The 24,960-nt window shown below is 48.3% G+C and overlaps 1 protein-coding gene across 1 annotated transcript in view; it reads left to right on the forward strand.

Annotated features, from left to right (window-relative positions):
* The first annotated feature begins 2,634 nt into the window (after window positions 1–2,634).
* The window catches only part of LOC119166365 (BMP and activin membrane-bound inhibitor homolog), a 35,729-nt gene continuing 13,403 nt past the window's right edge, over window positions 2,635–24,960 (forward strand). The window contains exon 1 of the mRNA XM_037417939.2: window positions 2,635–2,874. Within this exon, the coding sequence (XP_037273836.2) occupies window positions 2,769–2,874 (106 nt within the window). The 5' untranslated portion in view covers window positions 2,635–2,768. The remainder of the gene's footprint in view (window positions 2,875–24,960) is intronic.

Raw genomic sequence — 24,960 nt, forward strand, 5'->3', positions numbered from 1 at the left:
AAGAAAAGGGGACGGTCCGAAAAACGATTCCGAGAAGTTGTCCGTCCGGCCACCGTTTCGGAAAGAGGGAAGATACAAAATGTTGCCGCCCTTCGCGGAGCATTCAAGCGGAGAAAACTAAGGAGAAAAGAGAGGCAAATGAAGAAACAAATAAATTCAAAAGCGCGAGGAAAGGGGGGGGGGTTGTGACGACGAGCAATGCGGAGGGGATGACGACTCTGGAAAAGTGAGCAAACAAGCAATCGCAGCGCGAAAACCCAAACGCAGTGAAACCGGAATACGTTCGGAGCCACTCGAAGAGAGGAAGGGGGGGGGGAAAGGGGGTGCTCACACTGGTGCCTGGGCATCTTATCCTCCTTCGCTTTCCCGCTGGCACCCCCCCCCCCCCCCCCCCCGCTGGTTTGTTGTCCGCTAGCCGCACAGTTTGGCGCTGAAGCACCGCTTGTCGTCGTTATCGGGAAAAAGTTTTCGCCTCGTTCCTTTTTCTCCCTCTGTTCGATCTCTTGCGGAAATCGTGCGCCCTAGCAGCGAGCTCTTATAATCTCCCTTTCCGGGATCTCTCCCCAGCCCCACTCACCCGCGAAAGTGCATTCCTTCTTTTTTCTTTCTCCTTCTAACTTCTTTGTCCCACCACTGTTCGCAGTCACACGCAGCTTTTGAAAAGGAAAAAAAGGTGGGGGTGGGAACATACAGAAGAGATAAGCTCGGAGCCTGTGGTCCTCCTTTGGATATGCTGTACCCGTCCCGCTTTTTCCTCCCCGTTTTTCTTGCACATTGGAAAAGCGGTCACAACAACAACGCGCAAAGGAGCAGTAGTGAATACAAAATGAAGAAAAGAGAAATAGGGAAGCCAACCATCCATCGTGTTCGTCTCCGTGGCAGGGATGCATGCTCTTGCCCGAAAGGAGCGGAAGCACGACCGTTCCAGCGGAGTGCGCTTCAGTGCTACAAACTTTCTCTTTGTTTCACCCTCGTTCTCCTGTTTGCTTGTGTGCTTTTCTTTTCCGTTCAGGACCTCAATAAAGTTTTTGATCCATCCATCATGCCAGAACTATCAGGTACGGTGGTTACGTAGCGATTATAACTATATATTTATACTAGACAGCTGGGTAGTTGTTTTTTTCGTCTATACTGCGGTGACACAGCGCCGGATGGAAACCCTTGAAACCCTGAAAAACTGAGCAAACATTCGGGGGATTGTGAAATTCGACGTTGTTCTGCCCCCATGTGACGTGCACATACATCACGCTCGTCACCCCCCCCCCCCCCCCGAAGTAGCGCGGCTTCATCGCCGTTGCCTTTTCTCCGCATGCTCTGCAGGGGAGCCGATCCAGCGGTCCAAAAACGGCGCGTGTTTTTGTGTTCCTCGAAAGCCGGTCGCGCTGTGCGGACGCAGCCGAGGAGCCGCCGCCACGGCGCGGGAGAGCGAGGTCTCTCCTCAGCTCGACCTCCCAAAGCCGAAACAGCCGAAGCTGTCGCACGCGCACTACTACTCCGCGCTGAAACGAGCGGCCGCGTGCCGCACTCCTTCGGCCCGCTGGGGTTCGGCGCGAGCCCTCCCTCTTCTCTGCATCCATTCCCAGACGGGACGCCGCCGGCAGCAGCATCGGAGAACCCAGGCGTCGTGGTGTCGCGCCCGGGCCCTCCCCCCCCCCCCCCCCGCCCGCTTCCTTGGAGCTTCGACCCATCGTCGTCGTCACAGAGTCGTCAACCCTGACGCCACGGTGCCCTGACGAGACGTATATTGCCATTTGCATGCCCGTCTTGCTTCAACGCCACCGGCCGGGTTCGCCTGTGCCCGATGACAGCGCCGAGGAGGAGGCGATGACGCCGGAGAGGAAGGAAGGCTCTCATCAACTGACAGTCGCCAATGCGACGATGACGCTCCTTCCCTTCACCTGTCCGTTCCGTGCGGCGCATCAGGGAGCAAGTCGCGTGTTCCCTCGTGGCCCCTGCTTCTGCTGCTGATGGCACGGAAGCAGATTTTCGGCTTCCAGGCAGCTGACAGGGAGCGCACTTGAGAGACACACCGGCGGATGAACGGGGACGCACTTCGGAAGATTAAGGATATCCACTTCTTTGTGCGTGTTTGTGCGCTGGTGATCTATAGCTACTTGTGCGGTTTCGTATCCGCGACACCGAAATTGGTGCGGCGACAGTTGCCTGAGAGTGGAACAATAACGATCTGTCATCGCTCCCCCATTTTCGTACTCTCGCGGCGCGAAGAAACGGGACCAGTTTTTTCATCCGAGCTCCCCGGCAAGCGCATCACTGTTTCCCTGCAGACCGCGGGGAAAAGGGGATAAAAAGGAAGGAGTACGGGAGAGACCAGCGGCGACGACAAGCCGGATCAGCGAAAGCAATCAAAAAAGAAACCGCAGAGCCGTGCGGGGGCGTCGGCGAGCACCATACATCAAGCGAATTTTCGACTGGGTGGTGTTGTTGGCGGATACTAGCGAGCAAGCAAAGCAGCCTCCGAAGGGCCAGCGAACCGGAGCGCGCGCGGAAGTAAGCCAAGCAAGCTCGGAAGGAAGCGAAAGGGGAGGGGGCGCTCCCGGCGCCGGACACAGCGGCGGCGCTGGTGGTGAAGCGAAGACGCCTGTTCGGCGCGAGGCGCCGCTTGTTGTCGGGGAGTGGAGACCGACAGCGCGGCGCGGCACTTCGGCGTCGCGGCGTCGGGCGAGCGCCGGCGCTGGCGTGTGCGCCGGCTCACGGCGCTCACCACGACGGCAACGCGCCGCTGGAAGGAGTCGCGGTGGCTGGCGGACATGCTCGGCCTTGGCACCGCGGGCAGCGTCGTGCCGGCCCCGATTGCCAGCTGGCCGCTCCTGGTGCTGCTGCTCTGTCTTCTCGGCCAGTGGCCCGTCGCGGAAGGTGAGCGGAGCTTTCAACTCTCCATGGCGGAAATAATCGGTTGTTTGTGGGACGCGGTTACGAACGAGAGTGGCGCGCCGGGCCAAGCAAGCCTGGTTAGATACGAATGTTGTGTGAATTTCCAATACATCCGTGGCTACACCTTATTCCGCTGTCATTCTTTTCTGGATAAATATTATGCTTTATTCCTGACGGCGTCGTAGACATCTCCGAATGGCTGCTGAGCTTTTCGAAAAGCCGCGTGGATGGTGACTCATCCATGTGGCCCCGATACTTTCACAAAGTTTGCTACTCGATCACGCGCGAGGTGGTGATTGATTATTAAGACGCGGGTCGTTCGCAAGTTGTTTGCGACTCAAAAACACATGAACAGTAATTGTTTTCGTGATATAAGTGCGTGCGAGAACGAAGAAATCAAATTGGGTACTGCCGCCACATTTTCTTCCATTATTACTCTGGACTTGCGTTCGCTGTAAACTAATATATGTGCTATCGCAGTTTCTCCAAGTTACCATTTCACAAGGTTTATTTTTTATTTCTGGGAGCGTTCTATCTTGCCTTGAGAGTTCATCCATTATTGCGGGGAACTTGCCATCACATAAACAAAAAAAGAAAAAACTCCGTACTGAAAGCCGATACGGATATCGAACTCGGCTCTACTGCCCATCTGCTAGGCTGTAATATTGAGCCGACGCCTTACTTTGGCGATCAGGAAATGTAGCGATGATTGATGGTGGCTTTCTATGAATGAGAAGGAATAAAGCAGGGTAGATGAAGATGGTGGTGGTGGAGTAGGAGAAGGTAGCACGAGGCAGGCATCCCGCTGCTCCTCACGGAGCGCGCCCGACCGAATGACCAACCACTGAACACTGCTGCCCTTCTGGCATCACTTGCCTGTTTTATGCTTCAACGCACGAAAGCGGGTGCTTGGAAGATCCGCTAAACGCACGTGTGCATTTTAACGAGGATGTTTGCCTTGAACGAGTGAAGTATTGATCGTAAGCGTTCGTTAAATCATCACCCCTCCTGCCGCAAGAAAGCTGAATCTGTGACTGCGAAATGGTAAACACTGTGAGAGCTGCAGATAAGACTACTAATTCAGTTACAAATACCTGTTATTTCCGCATTTTATCGCGTGTAACACGCCACCACATCAAAGGATCACCTCCAGCTGGTGGTCAAACTAAAAAGAAAGAGATCCCCGCGTATTACCTGCACATTTTGGTCATATTAACTGAGAAATGTTATCCCACACCTTGACAGAAGTTTCTTCATAAATGATGCTCCAATACTGAAAAAAAAAAACTTATTTTCTCACTCTGTTTACGTCACCAGCGTCCTCATCAACAATTAGTTTCAGCCGTCCCCTTCTCTGTCACCTACCTTCCATTGCAGCAAAGTATTGCCGTAAAACCACCTTGCACATAAAAATTCTAGATTGGGTCGCACCCCGACTTCAGTTCCTTTAGAGCACAGCTCTTTGCTGTCCGTTTCTGGACTAAGCGGCGTAACCCTTGGCGTAACCGATAGAGCGAACTGGTTTTGAGCGGAGTCTCTATATGACGAGCCACTCGCTTTCTTGATCCGTCACGCGCGCTCGGTCTTCAGCCGGAGCTCGTGTTCATGAAGGGTTGGCACGTGCACTACGGCTGGCTTCGTTTGTCGAAACGGGCTGTCGGCGTTCCGCTTGGTTCGCGACGCCTGCAATGCACAGTGTGGTGGGCGCAGCACTCGAGCGCTGACAGTTTCTGTCACACTATGTAACGAATGTTGCTCTGCTAGAACTTCAGGCACAGTTGGCTTTGCCCCAACACGAAGATACGCTCAGAACTCCCATTCGGCAATATTGCAATCGTCGGTGATATTTTTTAGGGGCGAAGCTCCTTAGGGTGTTGGTCGTTCTCTCGTAGTAGTAGTATGTTGTAGTAGTAGCCACTTCTAGTTAGTTTAAAGAATTGCTCACTAGATGGCGTTGCGTGTATGTCCTTAGAAATATCACTAGATGGCGTTAGTGGCTTTATTCACACAGCATATCCACGAAGTGAATGATGAGCGTGGGCGAAGCGTCCGTCCGTCTGTCCGTCACAGAAAGACAGAAGGACGGACAGGTGTGAGAGTTATTGCATCCCATGCCGGACCAATCGGTGCTCGTGTTCTGGGAGCGAAACCGATGAGGAGGAGGGAGCGTGCCGGTTCATGGCGATGATAGTTTTGGTGCCTTCTGCACTGACTAACGGTCGGCTTAGACAGCTCAGTTGTTAATAAAAAAGAATAAAAAATATTACCTGTAACTAATTGGGGTGAGTACAGACTTGTCTCTTTCTAAGGATAAATGTCAACTCTCGTTCGCGAAATCGTGCTTCCCGCGACTCTCCGAACAGAGCGTAATTAGCGATCTCCAAAATGGAGTTATCAAGCGTTTTGAAAAGGGGTTATGTATACACCAAGTCAGGACTTACCGAAAGAGTCATTGGCAATGTTTCATTTTTTTTTCCTTTTGAGTGCAGTGTGTTCGAGAGATTTATATCTGACTGTTTTGTGTGGTCGTCGCTCGGACTATCGGAGAGCTCTTCACATTTCATTTCAGTTGACATTCATTCTTCTGTGCTGCAATATCGATGAACTAATGAGTAGCTAACGCTCCGCTCAGCAATCTGAGCCTTTTATGTGGTACATTCCGCGCCGTTTTATTCTCGCTTTTCGTTTCTTGTTTTCTTTTTTTCGTATCTTACCACATTTAGTTATTCTCTCTGACAACCCCTCACTTTCTTTCTTTCTTTTTTCTTTCTTTCTTTCTTTCTTTCTTTCTTTCTTTCATTACGGCCACTGTACCGCTGTTTGCATCACAGTGCACTTCTGGGTCTGCCAACAGACGTTTTGCTTTTAGTTTTTCGAGATATGAAACCAGTGGATCTATGGAGTGCTGTGCTCTTTTTTATTGTCGCACTTAACCCCGTTTTGAACCTTCCGTATGGTCGCATCAACTGGAAACGTCCTTTCATAACATATAACGGTACATTTCCTAAACAGTGAAGCACATGTTGACCGGCTTCCTCAAGTATCAGCGCACCGAAGTAACCGTCATATTTGCTGCTAACGCGTATGAAACGCCCCATGACTGTATTGAGTGAGTGAGTGAGTGGGCAAATAAACTTTTATTCGGTACAGTGAAACGCGATAAAACGCGCACCTGGCTAATCCCACGACGGGATTGGCAAGTCTAGCCTGCCGGCGCGGTCACAAGCGGGCACGCTGGACGGCCTGAATTTGGTCTTCATGGGCGGGACTTCGAGGGAGCGCGTCCCACTGTTCCTTGGTGAACCTATAGGGCCCAACGACCTGCACTCCCAGAGCATGTGAGACAAAGTAGCAGGCTCGTCGCAGGCTGCGCACGAGCTATTTGGGTAAATGCCTGGATATACGCTGTTGAGGCTCACCGGATTGGGGTATGAGTTAGTTTGCAGGAGTGTGAGCATGACCTCCTGCGCCCTGCTGAGCTTGAATGAAATGACGTGAAGACTCTTTTTTCAAGTAAAAAAAAATCGTAATTCTATTGTGAGTGTTAGGTGCATTCCTGTATCCGGGTGTAAAGTCGTCTGCTCCAAGGATAGCGCCTTCAGTAAAGCTACGCGCAGACTCGTGGGCCGGCTCGTTGAGGTTAAGAGGAGCACCCCTGATTGCCCCGACGTGGGCAGGGAACCAAAATATAGTGTGTGTGTGAAGCGGCCACTGTTTTTGGCGCCTTTCAGAACTATACCTGCCGGGCTACTCGGCCTCTCTAGAATGACCTAGCGGCCACTTTTGAGTTGTTATACACCCTGTCTCTCCGACCATCTTGTATGGCGAGTGCAATGGCCTCTTGCTCGGTCACCTCGGGATCTGTCGTCCGAATCGAGGCGCAGTTGATGGCTTGGCCCAGCGAATCTATGACGGAAACCGCAAAAGCCTTGCCGTCGCTGTACGTGGGGGCGTCCACAAAGCTTGCGTCTCTTTTATCCTCAGTGATGTAATTTAGTAGCTTCGAAGTCCTTACCTTGCGACTGCCGGTGTTCTGTACAGGATGCACGTTGCGTGGCAGCGGAGTGACGACGAGCTTCTCCCCTTTTTCTGTGAAGATTTGGGTGTTGCTAACGAAGTCCTTGGTTGGAGCGGGTCCGGTGTCTTCTAGAATCCGCCTACCAGCCGATGTGGTGTAAAGCCGAGTTAGCTGGGCCCGTTCCTGAGCCTCGGTAATCTGCTCCATGATGTTGCGTTTGCCAAGCCGGAGGAGGTCTTCGGTGTGTGTTTTTACTGGTAGCCTCAGTGCTCGCTTGATTATTTTTCTAATGAGGGCAATGAGTTTGTCCATCTCTGCTTTGAGCCTGCTGTGCATGACCACCGTGTAGGTGAAGTGACATAGCACAAAGGCGTTGATCAACCGAAGCAGGCTGACCTCCTTGAGGCCTCTGCGTTGGTTCGTGACCCTTCACGCGAGGCGAAGAGATTTCTCAGTTGTTGCAATTATTTTGCGCAGTGCAGTGCCATTTCCGGCACGCGATTCTATTAACATATCGTCCCGATATGTTAATCTGATGGTGGAACTGGGTATAGGGTCGCCACTCCAAATGAACAGGTGAATGCCGCCCTCGGAGACCCGCTTCCAGCTATTAGGTGTGCCTCCTTTTTCTTTTCGATAAGGCAGCAGTTCAGATTTGGTCGGGAAACACCTGAATTCGGTGGGTACCAGGTTTGGTCGTTAACTTTGGTTGATTTGATTGCATGCTTCGGTTGTTAACTCAAAGACAGAAACGAGAAAAAAGGAAGGCAGGAGGTTAACCAGATGCTAGTATCCGGTATGCTACCCTACACTGGGGTTGGGGATTAGGGTGTTGAAAGGTACGATCTATTTATAGCGTGGCAATGTGCATTGTAGTCACCGGATGCTCTCTTCCACGGTATTTTTTTTTCAGCGAATGAGGAATATCTATTTCTGAGTGCACCACGGGGAACGCTATTCTAAGTACCTCAATAGATCATCTGTTGTACTCCAGGTTAAATTATGCGTAGTTATTTAAATGCAAGCGTCACAAAAAAATAGTACCATACAATAGTCGAACACTCTCAAATTCTCCGCAATACGCTGAAGCCAGCTCCCGTAGTTTGTTTGTTTACTGCCACGATCCCTATAAAATTGACGCACTGCACGGAAGTGCAAAGACGGAGTGCGTGCGAAGGGTGACGACATTTCCGGTGTCCACAACGTAAGCAGTTGCAGGTGACTGTTCGAGCGGCGACTGCTTATTGACACGTTCGGTTGATTTTCCACGAAATGAATAGTCTCTTACCTCAGCGCTTGCCACTCGGCGTGCCAGCTGGAAGGCAGTTAATTCTCACTTCGCCATAAATATTCTCGCCTCCGAAGCTTTTTCTCGCGCGTCTTCGATCGCTAACGAACGCTGACAGCCACCGCACCGCGTTACGAACGCCCCCAGTCGCATAGGTCATTCCTATAGCGAGGAATTGCTTCTATTGTTGAAGCGGCCGCCGGAGAGTGCTTAAATTTTCTGTTACCGTCGGATGGGGTGCTTAGTTGCTAAATCCGTCTGCATTTCTCTTTTGTCTGCACTTCTTTTCTTCCTCCTGGCCACTTTGAATGCTTTCTAGAGTGGCATCTAGTGAATCAAACCTGAGAGAAAGAAATACAAACACTATAGTACGACGTCGTTAATCTCTCTGGCGGCGGCGTCTCGCCAGTCAAAGTGGCTGCTCTCGGGAGCAGCTCGCGAACAAGTCACGTTGTGGACGATAAACATTTCACAGAGCCGCGCGCGGCAACTCAGTCATCATCGCCGGACGTGAATCAACACAACACGGCGAGCGTGCTGCGCGCATCAAACGCTCGTGGTGCCCGCCTCTCGACTCTTCATTTTCGTTCTAAAACACAAATGGTGCGGTGGCGTGATTCATTGATTCTCTCTGCTCAGTGAGGCCAGATTCGTCGGGTGTTTTATGTACGTACGGTCTGTCATAACACATGTTGCACAATTCTATCTTGAAGGTTGCCTCTTTTGTTAATACTCCCCAAATCAGTCATTCAGGCGCAAAGCCCAATAGCGCCATATGAGGCATGCGGGGCAACCCAACAATGCCGATGGGTCCTACTCAGCCTCACAAACTGCGTGCACTGTGTAGTGAAAGTTGCTCGAGAAGCGTCAACCAATAAAGATAGAGAACCATAACAATTGTTTCTACACTGCAAATAGCATACTGCCCTAAGTGAACAGCATACTGCCCTAATGTTAACAAAGCTTGGCTCAGTAGGCTACCCTTCACTTGCGGTGGGGGAAAAGGGAATAATAGAAAGCAAAGAGATAGAGAGGAAAGAGACGGAAGGGTCCGAAACACTCAATGAGCGAACCGTTCAAATATTAAAAACTACCAATCAAGATGTACAAAGTAATGTAATACCTTCCCCGAAAGATGGAGCCGTAACACCGTTATAGAGCTGAGAACGGTTATAGGGCTGAGAAGAGGGTTCCTAGTAGTACATCAACAGGCCCTGTTGGTATTCCAATTATGCTGATAAAGACATTAGGTCCGAAGTCTAAGCAGGCTTTGAGAGAGGCAGTGAGCAAAATAATAATCGATGGTGAAGTCCCCGATGGATGGAATCTTAGCAGGATGAGCATGATCTATAAAGGAAAGGGGGACAAAGCTGACATAAACAGCTACCGTCCCGTAACAGTGACATCGGTGGTCTACAGGCTGGCGATGCAGATTATAAAGGAAAGACTGCAGGCATGGATAGAGGATGAGGGGGTGCTGGGGGAACTGCAGAATGGGTTTCGGAAACACAGGAGGTTGGAAGACAATCTGTTCTCACTGACGCAGTGCATCGAAATAGCAGAAAAAGAACTCAGGTCCCTGTGGCTAGCATTTTTGGATATCAAGGGAGCGTATGATAGCGTGGTTCAAGAGGACTTGTGGGGAATACTGGACACACTAGGTGTGGAAGATGGAGTCACTAATCTTTTAAAGGATATCTATAAAAGTAACAAGGTAGTTATAAAGTGGGAAAAACAGGTATCCAAGCCCACAGAGGTAAAACGGGGCTTAGGCAGGGGTGTCCTCTGTCACCCTTGTTATTCATGATTTACCTACAAGGATTAGAGACCAAATTAGAGGGAAGTGGGCTGGGCTTCAACCTCTTTTTTGTCAAACAAGGAAAACTCATTGAACAGGCACTACCAGCATTGATGTACGCAGATAATATAGTGCTAATGGCCGACAACAAGGAATATTTGCAGAGATTGATGGACATCTGCGGTAATGACGGAGAAAGTTTAGATTTCAGATTCAGTAAGGAAAAATCTCCAGTCATGATTTTAAATAATAATGAAGGTAGTGAGCTTAGAATACAGGAGGTCACGCTAGAGATAACAGAAAAATACAAATATCTGGGTGTATGGATAAGCAATGGAGCCGACTACCTAAGGAAAAACGAATTATACGTGACGACTAAAGGTAACAAGAATGAAGCGGTTATGAAAAACAGGGCACTGTGGAATTACAATAGGTATGAGGTTGTGAGAGGAATATGGAAAGGGGTTATGGTTTATGGTCTGACGTTCGGCAACGCGTTCTTGTGCATGAGATCAGAAGTTCAAGCAAGATTAGAAACTAAGTAACGTGGAATAGACAGTCTTGCCTTAGGAGCTCACGGGAATACACCAAATCAAGAGTACAAGGTGATATGGGATGGACATCATTTCAGGGCAGGGAAGCTAGCAGCAAGATAAAATTTGAGAATCGATTGAGAGAAACGGGGGAGGAGCGTTGGGCTAGGAAGGTTTTCAGCTACTTGTACATGAAGAATGTCGATACGAAATGGAGGAAGCGAACCAGAAAATTGACTGGTAAATACTTTGAAAACAGCAGGGGGTCAAACCAAACAGAATTATCGGTTAAGAAGAAGGTGAAGGAAGCTGAGACCGATGTGGAGAATCGGCATGATTAAGAAGTTCGAACTATAGAGATCTATAGAACTTTTAAGCAGGAAATTGCCAAGGAAAGACTCTATGATAATACTCGGGGTAGTTCTGTACTGTTTGAGGCGAGGCCGGGAGTATTGCGAACCAAGACATATCAGGGCAAATACGAAGCGGTAGACACGGTATGCAGTGCTTGTGGAGAGGAGGAGAAAACTTCCGAACACTTGATAATGTTCTGTAAAGGGCTTCACCCTAAAGTTCAGGATGATGGCGCAGAGTTTTTCAAAGCACTGGGGTTCAGGGACAGGGAGGGCGAAATAGACTTTAAGCGGGTAGAATTAACAAGAAGGAGGTTATCTGATTGGTGGCTAAAATCGATGCACGAGGGAAAATTAAACCTTTCACTGCAAAGTACGAGTCCTCAACCTCACTATTTAAAGCGGAAAAATAAATGTAGTTTTTGGTTCACTAAGTATTACGGCTTGGTGGCGCTAGCCACTGCCCGATCTAAAGGGTACAGCCATAAATCCATCCATTTAGAGCGCATTTTTATAGCCGTGGCGCGGAAGTACCAAGGCAGGGGCCGAAGCTCTTGCAGTGCATTCGAGACGATGAGGGAAAGAGAGAGAGAAAGAGGGGGGGGGGGGGTGCTCGCGCGTGTTTACGTGACTTCGGCGAGCCTTGCGAGCTTGCCAACCAAAACACATACATGTATACAACTGAATGAAAGACGAAACACGCATGTGCACCGTTTTATGGAAGTCACGACCGCAAGAGCAGCGCACTTACGAGCCCCTCTAGCGATGGACTGCGAATAACTTTCCAGGGAGAACAGCGCAACAAACACAGCGCTGAACCCTGGTGGGGTAGTAGCTGTATAAACTTAAGTCTTCATAGGTTACCGACAGGGGCGCCACTTGTTCGCGTGTAGTTCCAGCTGGGAATACAATACCTTCAAGTTTTATGAGTCATTTGCGATAACTTCCGCTTTTCATGTCGTCTGTATGTTCTGCCGAATTCAGCAAATGAATTATGCGGAAGAACATGCTCACAAAAGGGACCAACACTCTACATATATTTTTTTCTTCCTCCTTCTTTCACTTTTTTCTTTAGTGATAAGAATACTTGAGCTCTGATGAGGGACACTGGCATACTTTGTAGCCTTGGACTATCACAACCCCAAGGTTCCAGCGAAGCCGAGTTGCAGACTAGAAAACGGTTTTCTCAGTAAATATCCCTCTCTAGTTTCTGCGCATCTCCTCCACGAAGCTTTAGCGCCTTCCTTATCGCCTCCGCGGGCAGCGCTGAGCCGCGCCTCGGCTGTAACGCCGGCGATAAATCTACGGCCGCTTGCAGTCAACAAGCTGGAATTAATAGCTGTACAACTCCAGAGACACGTTTAATCGTTTACGCCAAGTGTCGCTGTGTGCTCTTAATTCTTCCGTATGCGCATACAAGGCATCAAGCAGAATATTCGGCAGTTCGCGCGTAGATGAATGAATGAATGAATAGTGGACCATTCGATGAAGCTTCTGAAAGGCGCCAATGGCCATCTGGAAATTTTCTACGGTGTTTTCAGTTAGCCTACAACTCCGAAACTTTGTTGTCGCGTTTCCTTGTTAAGAAGCTCTACCAGTTGTACATTTTTTTTAAAGATTCCGTGGGTTTATTCGTGAAATCAGCGTATGTATGTAATTATGGGGCAGGTGGAGCTTTTGTATATTGAAATATAGGGCGCTAATGCAGCCTAGCTTCACGTTTGTGTGCAAAATTTTAAGGATATACTCCTTGATGTTGCCTTTTCTCTGTCGCTTTTTTTTATTTTCTCTCTCTCTCTCTTTGCAACATTTCTTTTTATCATCAATTATTTCCCTCACCCCTTTCCCTAGCACAGGGTAGCCAGCCGGTCTAAGAACTGGCTAACCTCCCTGTCCTTCCGCTTAAACTTTTCTCCTTTAAGAAACATTATCGTGATACACTCTCGTAGTTCGCTAAGGTGCCCCACTTGTCATTACTCCGTCAAGCACTGAGCATTCCAGTTAGAATAAACATTTAAAATCACGTGTTTCGTGGTGCGAGATAACTCGTAAAACATGCCGCATTCTGTATAGCAAGTTTAATCTCGGTAAGTGTGGTAGTTCTCAAACGAAGAAGGGTTGAATGCTTCCTATTCGTTTCGCATATTCGTTCATATTCACTCTGTTCATCTCAATTGAATCGGCCAATATTGCGGTATTTTCAGATCGTCCTGTCTAGTTCAAACGACTATCAAAACACGTGCCTTTCAAAACAACGTATTCCAGTATGTGCTATACTTGCGATAATGCTCCAAGCGGGTGCTGAATCGGCAAGACCTTCCTGTGTTTCGTTTTTTTTTTTCTAAGTATGCGGGAACACTTTGTCATTGGTCGACAGTCTGGCGCATATATATGTGACCAATCTAGCCAGAAAAACTTTTGGTGCGTCGGTTTCGATTTGATTTCTCCAGCTAGATTAGGCTCATTGCATCGCTCCGCGGTGATTACCAGTGGCCGCTTTTGCAAAATTTCAATGTGGCTATGGACTATTCGTATACGAAGGGTTTGAATGCGCCCATTTGACTCGACGGGCTGTTGCCACTGGTTAAAAAGTTACTTGTATTAATTTCTATATTTGCTTCCTTAATTAATGTTTGTACGCATCTGAAGATGCCTTCTGCCACAGGAAACGTAACGCCACAAGTAGCGCGCAGAGGCCTCTTTCTGTGATTTTTAAAGAATATTGGACACATTTTCTTGAACCACTCTGTATTTTATTTCTCAAATTTCTCGCAATTCTCTCTTCGTTCTAGAGTCGGTCTGATGTCGGTGATTTCACAGATATTCAGTTTAGAATCGCACAAATTTTCAGTGGGCTATGAGGAACGTCACTGACAAATTTGCTTTAATTTTCACGAGGATTTGTTAACTTCAGCCTAATGCACGACACGTGTTTTTTTTCTTCCCCCCCCCCCCCCCACGCCATTGATCTTCGATCAAAATTTCGCTCAGTGAGTGAGAAAATTGTCCGTGGCCTCTCGTGCACGGCAGCTCAATATCGGGCTGCCGTGAACGCTATTATTACTCGTTTACAATGGCAGTGCGCATGCCTAGACGAAAATTGAAAGCATGCGTTACCGACAACATGCAGAACGTTCGCTTTCGAAGAAGAGATTTTTTTTAATGACTGCTATCTACGAACAGCAAATCGCCGCTTGTTAACCTAACATAATCGTGCATTATATAGGCAGTGACCTTTCATTTTAGTGGCCTTAGAAAGCAACAATTAGCCGAAATTTCTGTGGAATGCAGACACACGTAGCCCTGCTATTCAGAAATATCACGTCGGCACACCTTTCTTGCCAACCAGCCCTTGCGCCGAGGAAAGTAACGGTGTGCGTGGTGTTCGCAGTGACGTTACACTGTTTGCAAACAGGCAGATGCTTACTGAACGACCAACGGGTGTCTTGAACCGGGATACCTTTAGTGTTCAGTGCAGCTCACCATGAGCAGTTGCGGTGCATTCTTTGAAAATCTCATACAAGCCCGCTCAAGCAGTCTAGATTGTTTCGCGCTTTTGGTGGTATTCGCATTTCTTAGAATGACTTTCGTGTGTACGCTTGCTCCTTTATTTCGAAATTTTCTCGCGACTCTCTTTTCGTTCTAGAGTCGGTCTGATGTCGGTGGTTTCACAGCCTGAACTCAGGCTAATCTGTTCAGCTTCTGTCGAAACAACCAACACAGCTGCAAGATTGCATATGACTGAGCTTGTTGGTACAATCATAGGACGGGGAGGAGCAGCGCTGGGCCCAGGATGGTGAATGACAAGGCGCTGATCAGCGCTTTCTCTCTCTTCCGCCTCAACGCAGCTTCTCTTTCAAGAAGATGTGAGAGGCAGTACCGTGCGTGATATTTCAAGGATCCTTGCATCTTTTCTTTTCTGAAATTGATTGAGAAACAATGCCGCAATCGAGCGAGGAATTGTAGCGTACCCGGATCACGTCTTCGTGGTGCTGATAAAGTATACGGCTGCTCCAAACAGCAGCACCGCCGTTTGCTTTAAAATTTACGACTCTGAATTCCTGTGAATGCGGACGAATCGTTGCACTCGGAAACCTCGGAGAGGCGCCCCATCATTAAACTTGCTTTTGGTACTTTTTTTCTCCTCAGTCTTATAATTTCCTCAGCGACTCGTTCGCGAAGGGACTAACTGTGTCACTGCCGTAAATACACCGCGTCTTGACAGCTCCTAACACAAATTGAATTTTGTTTCTCTTGTTTCTTTTTTTACGGGACGTCTACGCCTAAAGCAATTTCCTGGCGGCCTTTGTGGTTTCGTAGCGTGTTTATGTACAGCTCGAGTGTGAATTCGGTGATATAGACGGCTGACACTTGAATGCACACGAAAATCAAGGCGCGGGCAATCACGCCACGTCACGTGCTCCGCAAAAAATAAAGAAAGGCTGCATTCCCTTCGCATGAATGGAAGAAAAAACTCGGACTATAACCCAGGAGTGGGCTCACATTGAAAAGCAGCAGCACTTCTTTTTTTTTTTTTTGGCTAACGATACGTGGCACAGAGAAAGTGGAACGGTATACCTAAGCGGCAGTCCTGCTTGCTCCGTGGGCGTCGTTTTGCTGTTGCCTAGTCTAATCATTTAAAAAAGCTGTTCTTTTTATCATTATTTACCTGTACGTGCCGCGAAACCCGGATTCATTCAGTTTTTTCGCAGTATATATGGCGGCGTTGGGCCCTTATCGTCAAACATCTTTAGTTTATGTGCAACCACCCTTACAGAAGTTCTAATTGAAAAAAAACAGCAACAGAAAAGTTATTGAACAATAACAACAGATGGCATCGAAAATACATGACGGTTCAATTAAAATACCGTTGAGGAAATTGTTGACTAGGATTGAAAATTGGCTCACGACTTTCAATTGAAAGCCATTAATGAACTCGATATAGATTTATCACTGAAAGAAAAATCAAATGGCGATAGAAAATTCGTTGTGGATCAATTGAAATATCACTAAAGCAATTGTTGGCAAGGATTGAAAATTGGCCCATGACTTTCAATTGAAAGCCATCAATGGTTCATCAATGCGGAAAAATTGTTATTTTCACACTTGAGTGTGGTTTCTCGCCGATAATGCGGTCGATATTATGGCTATAGGGAATTACAAAACCGTTGGAATCACAATTATCTACATCTGCGAACCTCATTCAGCACTGGAGTCGAACTCGGGATCTCATGCACGGGAAGCAGATGTATTATCCATTGCACCACAGTGCCACCGCGTGAAGTCGTGTCTTTTTGCGGGGTATATCTCTACAAAAAGGTTTTTTTGCAAACCTTTGGCGGAATTTTGATCGTTTTTTCGTGCCATATACATTTCTTTGCACATGCATTTGATCACCGAATGGTTTGTAGAGCTTCGTGAACTCGAGACAACCACGGTGAGCGCTTTAGGCTGCGACTTCGGTTTGTGGTGCGCCGTTCCGCAAGAACGATTAACGTGTGTTCGTGCGTCGTTTTAGTGTTTCCCCGTGAACTGCGGGTGTTAGGATTTGTGGGGTTTAACGTCCCAAAACCACCATATGATTATGAGAGACGCCGTAGTGGAGGGCTCCGGAAATTTTGACCACCTGGGGTTCTTTAACGTGCACCCAAATCTGAGCACACGGGCCTACAACATTTCCGCCTCCATCGGAAATGCAGCCGTCGCAGTCGGGATTCGAACCCGCGACCTGCGGGTCAGCAGCCGAGTACCTTAGCTACTAGACCACCGCGGCGGGGCTAAAACTGCGGGTGTTTCGCTCACTGAAATTCGCGGATACCAGTGCAACGAGGCTGTGTTCGGCTGTCGAAACCTACGTATGTTCGACGTACGTCGAAGCAGGCAAAAAATATTCGACCCTAAGATATGTCGCACATATCATCTCTGAGCGCTACTCTGGGTTCATTAGCTGCCTTTGGCTTATTGGTTTTGCTTTTAGACGATTCGCTGGAAATGTGGAGACAATTGAGGTGAAAGATATGTGAGAGTGCAGGATAGTTTCAGCCGCACTATCAGGGCGCTGGCCGCACTCTGCAGCGCTATGGGCCTCGGAAAGTGTTCAACTCAGTTTCACACAGGCCGCTGGCTTGTAACACGGGTCATGACATGTTTAGAGCTCGAGCTAATCTCGTTTGCAGTGTAGTCTGGCGCTTGTCACTCGCGTCATGATTTCCGTCTGATGAGTCTGACGACTTTGGGCAACATTAAAGGGAATAGGTGAGAAGGAGAGAGAAAGTGCTGAAGAGGCAGTGATCTTAACTTGTCTGCATCGCACTCTAGTGAAGGGGAATGACGCATTTGAAAGGGAAGTGGGACGGGGGAGTGTGGTCTATTTACGATACACGTGCGCAGCTCTGCGAGCGTATTTATCACCTTCAAACACTGCAGAATGGCCTGTTCGGCTTTCTGGGCTGACGAGAAAGCTAACAGCGCGCTATAGCAGTCGGCATCAACATTTAAGTTTACCGGATCATCTTGTAGCGTGCGCCAACGAAAGTGTCATTGTTTTTCTTTTTTCGCATCTGTATTAGTTGTCGTCTACTTCACTTAAAGTCGGGAAGTAAATACGCTTCTGACACATTTTAATAGGGACCTCCAGCAGGAGTGTCGAGCCACTATTACGCCATCTGCAGCTGCACGTGCGTATACATTTCACGTCAACGTGTACGTGTACACATGTGTGCGTCTCATCACAGTCGGGAAGGAGTGGAAATTCGAGAAGCCTAAATTTCTCTCGGTGAGAACTGTGTGGAGCAGAGTGCTCTGCGTCGTCGTTTTATTTATTTTTTAACAGTTCACTTTGCCTCGTCATTTCTATTCGTCTTCTTTCTTTCCTTTTATGCGCCCTTCCCTCGACGGCAATACGTTCTTCTCAACTCCTCGGAAGAAAAGCGAAGTGTCTCGTTGCGCCAGGGTCGGATAAAATGTAGCGCACGCGGCCATGTCTTAGCGAACTTCATGCGAATCGTGAGAGTTCGTTCTTGTTGAGCGCGAAAGAAGCGCTAACTGGCTGCTAGCGCCTTTGAGAACTAGAAACCGTAAACTCTAGTTCTCTCGCCATCTCTGTCTTAGTGAGAAGTATTCGGCGTTTCACGCGATCTCGACCTTTTTATGACTTTTATCATGACTGTGGAGATTGCAACTCATTTTTGTTGAAGCTTCCTTTTTCTTACCTTCCTTGTTTTGCGGCTATCACCGTACGCATCATATTTTAACTGGCAACCGGTCATTAACAACGAAAGTTCATTTCGTGTATGCAGTTTTCGTCATAATTTTTTTTTTTGCTTTTGAATATATCTGTCTGTGCAATGATCCCGGCTTCCTTTTCGAACTGTGAGCAGTTACGAGAGGCGATAGTGAGAATAAATGGATGCTAAAGTTGCCATATGTGTGTTTTTTTAACGCATGAACGTGGGCAAAGTGTCGTCGCTGATCTTGAGAAATAGAGAAACAAACAAAGAAGTATGACCTTCCGGATGGTTTCTTTTCTAATGCAGTCCGCTTTCCATTTCTGCATTTACAGTGGACATGGGGCTTTAACGTGCCCAGAAATATCGCTTTGTTTAGCGTTTGCTTGTAAATGGCTTGTTTCTGAGTTGGGACCTTGCATGTGGTATGTCTAATCTCCATCTGCTCATTTTTTGTTGTATATGATCCAACAATTAAATAAGTAGCTGTTGGGTTATGTGGTACGCATTATATGTGGTATGAGCTATGAAAAAGAAAGCATTATGTGGTAGTCGCTATATCACGAAAATCATGGGGCAGCGTATAACGAACGTGTAAGAACACTTATATCAGCAACTACGATGCACAGTATAGCATGGTTAAGGTCACGTGATGCTCTCTAACGTGTGGTTGAAGTCCAGCATATCAGTTCGGCTAACCTTTCAACGTAATATTAGGTAAAGTGCCACATGAACGCCTCGTATGATACCCATTAATTCAACGCTAAAACTTAGAGGAAGACAGAGGAGTAACAAGTCATCAATTTAGACAGATTTTTTTTTTCACTTCATCCACAATTGTTATGCGTTACCACATCGATAATTAATGTATAAAAATGTGAATCTGACTTTTTTCATTCGCTAATGTTCTGCACAAAGCCGCCACGGTTACTAAGACACTCGGTTGCTGACCCGCATGTCGCGGAATCAAATCTCGGCTGCGGCGGCTGCATTTTCGATGCAGGCGAAAACGCTGTAGGCTCGTGTGCTCAGATTTGGGTGCACGTTAAATAACCCCAGGTGGTCGAAATTTCTGAGGCCGTTAACTGCGGCGTCTCTCATAATTGTATGATGATTTTGAGACGTTAAACCCCAACAATTATCATATTTTTCCCATGCCGACGTGTTTCTGCATAATGTGTTGTGACGTCACAGATGTCAATGTGTCATTGTTTATTTGTGCCGTTTTAATGCACAAGTTACCCGACAACGCTAGGTCGAAGCTCGTTTTGTTAATGATGCTATGTTCTACTTCGGTATTGATAGACGATAGTAGACGCTATTAATGAAAGACGAGAAACGTCGTGGCGTCGTCGAGTGGCTAAAACTTCGATATAGTGTCGTCACCAGTTATTTTTTTTCTTGCGTCATTTTGGCTTACGAAGCGTCTACATGGTGAAACCAATCTCATAATTACTATATACGAAAACACTTTAGTGAACTGTGAAAACTGAAGACATAAAAGCGATGTGAAAACATTTAATACGTAATCGTTCGACCAACGTTTTAGGTAAACGTGTTGCAGCAGCATCCGACGCATAAGTTGTCACTTCTAGCTCTTTTTTTTTCGAAGTCTCGTAATCCGGATTTAGATATTTTTTTAGATATTTTTTGTGTGTGTGCGTGTGTGTGGCAGTCAACGCGCTGACGTCTGGAATACAATGCGTTCAGGCTAATCCGACTATGTGGTGCGTGACTTCCGTCTAGGCCGATTTACCCTGTCAGATTTTAAGTGCAGGAATCCTTAAAACGTCGAGCCTGTGCTTTTCTCAGCCCAACACGAGCTGCCTGTTGTCGCGGAAGCCGCAGTCAGGCCGGTGGCCTTCAGCGATTGCAGCAACGCTGTCTTTGCTTTTCAATATACAAGAAAAAAATATAAAAGAAAATTATATCAGTGCAAGAAAGACGAAAATATATCTGTAATTGGTCTCGTTGTTTTTCCACTGGAACCTCCGCTTCGCGCGCGCCCAAGACTTCTGTGAGACGGTCGCACCACCATTGATGAATTAGGATATCTACAGTAATTTCACTCATAGTCATTCCAGAAGGTCGCCAGGACTCCGTGGCGTTTCTTGAATGGGGCACGAACGGCTCCGTCCCTCCCAGTACGTTTTACTGCCGCTATAGTACATAAAATGTGTGCTTAGCGCTATACTAAAACGATTTGTGAAGTGGCGCTGTCGTTCAAAGAACCACAAACACGGTTCAGGGGCCCCACGGGACAACGGATGGCTAACCTATGAGAAAGAGACAAATTAGACAAGAAACTAGCGAGTTGGGACAGATGTTCCCGTCAGACCACAGAAATAAGTTGGGCCGTGGCCTGAAATGCATGTTCAGAAAAAGGTCAGCTTCCTTGAAATCTTCTTAGTGAACAGTGGTATGTAGAGAAGTGCTTGTATAGAGTAGCTGTGTGTTGTTATATACGGAATGATGGGCTAACCGATACACTGTGGGCAGAACTGTAGAGATGTTTGCGTGTGGATGCTTTGGAACAAGCGAACTGTACATTACCGTGTCTTCGCTGTAATTACCGTGCCTTCGGCCAACCGTGTCTTCGTACATGACCGTGTCTTCGGCCAACCTCCAGCTGTAACGCTGGAGGTTGGCCGCATGTCATAGATCATGATGGACCGGCGCACACTCAATCACCGCCCTAGCACTATGAACAGATGCTTATCTAGAAACGCTGACACGTGTGGCCTCTAATAGTCCTTCATAGTTTATTATAGTATAGTGTTGTGGACTATAGAATAGTATATAGATAGGAAGAGGGAAATAGAAGTGAGAGGGCAGAAGCCTAGTCAAGCCAGGAGCAGCTATAGGTGCTCCCTATCTTTGCTGTGACCCACCCTTGTGTGACTCAGTGCAGGTTGCGCTCATTTTCTTTCTTTAGTAGCTCGCTCGTTATTTTGGGTAACCACACTTTTTTTGTTGCCCCAGAACTGATTGAAATGGTGTAGCTGAGGTAACATAAGCACCAACCTCTCCATAGCAAGCTAGTTAAAACAGAGATGACCGTCCGCCTCGGTGTGTAATTAGCTTTAATTTCTTCCGATAACATGATCGAACCATGTCAAAGAAAAAAAGTGACCCAATTGCAGTGGGCATGCATCAGTTCCCATCAACTTTGGTAACAACAAAAGGCGCATCTAAGAAACCTGCGCCATCGTAAAAGCGTTGCGTCTTTGGGATTTAATAGGAATGTCTATTCACGTCGTATTTTTATGAAGGCTCGTCCATCTAATGTGTACTATATACTGCCCGTGTTTCACCGGGTCGTGTTGCGTAATAGACATTTAGAGTTTTATAGATGTGTGCTCCCGAATAGCACGAACGATTGACACGTGCGACAGCATGCTGCAGTAACTGGCACAAAGGACATACCTCGCTTCGCACACTATACGTGCAGTATATTCAAAGAAGAAGGGAAAAAAAAAGGCGCGCGCCTTGTGTGGTTCAAGGAGAATTAAAAAAGTGGACGGCAATTTTCCAATTAGCCGGGCGGGTATCTTAATTAACATGATTGGTACCCTTGACGGAACATCAAACGCGACCTCCGGCGATTAAAGCTGGCGTTCGCGCGCGCTCTTTCTTCTTTCGCCCTTTCCACCCACTCTACTCAGGGAGACGACATCTCGGTCACGAGCTTATCCGAGGTGACATTCAAAAGTGCGGCGCTTAATTCAAGCTCGTAAATTTTGGACTCTTCATTGCCATTACATAGACACGTACCAGAGATCGCTTCAAGCCAGTGCCGCTGATCGAACGCCGAAAGAGCGTACACATAAAACTCGAGTTGACAAAGTGATGAACCCGCTCGAATTCTTTCGTCAAATTCGGAAGCTTGTAAAATCGGGGATCTTTTGATTAAAGGGTAAACTTATGTAAACCCAGATATGGAAGAAAAGAGAAAACTGCAGATAACGAGAAGAGGTAAGTAAAATGAAAGAGGCAGTGACAAGGACTGAGTCGTAGTTACAGCTCTGCAGAGAAGGTTGAGAGGAGGAGGAGGAGGGGGGGAAGCAAAAAGTGATATGAGACACTACATGGTCAAAAATCTGAAACAATAATCGCCAGTGCAGTGCCCCCAAGGAAGCCGCAACGCTAAGTTCGTCGTCGTATAAGCGCATGCGTAGTAAAGTTGTTTAGGGTGGCACTGCAAGATGATTTATTTGATAAGCTTTCCTCTGCGTTTTCAATGCGAGTGCGTAGTTGCTCGTACATTCGGACGACCTTAACCAAAGCCAAGTTGATGTCGTTGTTGTGCAAATCTTAGGATGGAATCATTTGATGCGTTACTCCTTATTCCCGCGTGTGTTAGGCGCGATGTTTCCCCCGGTGACACATTTCGATGCGGAAGGGTTGTAGCGGCGCCTATGACCCATTTCCACCATCGTGGTGTCGGTCGACCATCATCCATCAACTGGCCGTGTAATGGATCGGCAAGAGGCAGGGCAAGTCCTTGTCCCGGCGAGCGGCCACCGCGGATGGGCCGGACGAGCCATCCAGAACCCTTTGTCGTTCGGCCGGAGGCCTCTTTGATGCTTTAGTTATTTCATAACGTCGCGTGGGCGGCCTCGAGAAAGGCAAGAAAGATTGGGATTGTGAGTGTTTGCCTGGACGCGTTTAATAACGAATGGTGCCCGCAATGTCCATTCTTATTTATAATGCGAGAGCGATGAGTAACGATGAAAACACGTCATTTGGACAGCTGGAAAAAAATTGTTCGTGTTGGTCAACTTAAGTTCTGCTCCTGCTTCCTATACGCCACTGCGTGCGTGCGTGCGTGCGTGCGTGCGTGCGTGTGTGTGTGTGTGTGTGTGTGTGTGTGTGTGTGTGTTTCGTGGGCCTCCGAAACTCGTTGCTTTACTTTGCTCGAGTACGCACTCAGACTGAGAAAGAGATATCGCCCCTTAGGCCAGCCTTTATATCCTTTGCCGCTGTCCGGACGGCGGGTGCACAAGCCGCGCCGATGGAAACTCGAGATGCGACTGGAAAGCCGCGGTCCACGGAAATCCTGCGTAGATTGGCATCGCCCTTATCTAGACGGCGGCTGGACGGGCGCACCAGTCACGCCACGCCTTTCTCTCTACAGTGTATTCACCCACTTTTTCTTTGGAGACGACACTTTTACTTTTCATTTTTTGTTTTCCTTCCAACCCTGACGCGCGTTCCCGATAGCATCGCCGCGCTGTGCCATCCCCGGACAAAAAAGCGGGAAGGGGCTTGCCGTGCCCCCCTGCTGTCGTATTCGTCAAGGTGCGCTATATACTCGCGACCCGCTGCGATGCGCGGCCACGAATAGACCCGAAACGGGCGCGCCGCTTGGGCGACTTGCGACAACGAAGCGACCGCCGCTTCGCTTCGGCGTCAGCACAGCGCGGCGAATATGAAAAGCACGGCCCACAGGGTCGGGAGGGAAGTTCAAGGCACTCTCTCGGGACCCCGCGTGCGTGCACCTGAGGAGGGTTCGCCCGCGTGGCACGACACCGTTGCCGGCTCAGTTCTTTTCTGGACGCAGGTCTTCGTCCTCTCCGTTCTTTCAAGCCCCGTGTCGCGGCGCAGACAGTCGGTCGGAGAGAATCTGCGGAGCGCTTTCTACCTTGGCAGCAGACATTTCGCGGGGGTCGGGGAACCTAGATATGCATCGTACGTGGAAAGGCACGCCGCGATGAGTTCACTGCGCGTCGTCCTGTGTAGTGTAGAAAGCGTGGGGTCTGTGTATTCGCTGTCTGAAGATGAACTCGCTGGAAGAAACGTCGCGCAAGTGAACAGGCATGCGACCAGCACTTAGCAGTGCGTTCAACTTGAAGCACGACAATGAGACGCTGAAGCTGTGTACTTTTGCGCAAGCTCGTTCAATCTCTTAAGAGCCGTCGTGGCGGAGGAGATTTCGCTTTTGTGATAGGCCGTCACTTGGCTCCTAGTGTAAGCGCTACTGTCAACTTTGAAATAAATCTTCAACTCTGCCTGTTTATCTGGCTAGGAGAATCAGACTGGTGACTTCTTGCTGCTTGCTGACTTTGTCTGTGAGACACTGGCGGCTGTCGACTGCATAGTCGTCGCAAAAACTCGAAAGTTATTTAGAGGTGTTGTGGAGACATTCTCGGCGCAGGCTAATCGTAAAATGCGTTGGGCATCCGTCATTCGCTTGCACTCGAAAAGATTGCTTGAGCCCACTTCGAGTTCTGGCTGCCAGTCGTGCATTGTTGTGGTCTGGGTCCTGTGGGTCTCGTCGTTGGTAGCTGGCTCCCATCGGACTCGTCCCTTATAGCGAGAAGCAATGCTTATATGGGAAAACAGAGAACAGACGTTTATTTACATTAGAGAGAGGTCAATAAGAAAGTTTAGATATATAGTGGCGTTCTTCGTACATGGCGAGCTCTCCACTCGAAAAAGCACCGAATGAGCCGTGGGGGCTCATTATAAAGGGTCTGTCCTCCCCAGATCCCTAGATCGGGGACCGCGTACAGATGGCACCGTCCAATCACGGACCACACATTACCCGCGAGGGTGACGAGCACGCACGGTCCACGCGAACGTTCAAAACTGAAGCGTGGTCACCGCACGGCCATGTGGCACGAACGCGGCTCCCCCCCCCGTCAAGGTGTGTCGCTGGGCGAGGGGTCTGGAGTTGATGACTGCATCCATCGAAAGGGCCGCCGTAAACAAGCTTCAAAGGGTGCCGAACGACTCGTTCAATTAGCGGGACGATTCCCGGCCGCCGCCGCCGCCGTCATCTTCCAAAGAAGAAGCTGCACCGGTGGTCTCCCGAACTGCTCACGGCGCCGCGGCGGCAGGACGCCGCAC

The sequence above is a fragment of the Rhipicephalus microplus genome, chromosome 1 (genome assembly GCF_043290135.1).
Source record: "Rhipicephalus microplus isolate Deutch F79 chromosome 1, USDA_Rmic, whole genome shotgun sequence".
Taxonomy (NCBI): domain Eukaryota; kingdom Metazoa; phylum Arthropoda; class Arachnida; order Ixodida; family Ixodidae; genus Rhipicephalus; species Rhipicephalus microplus.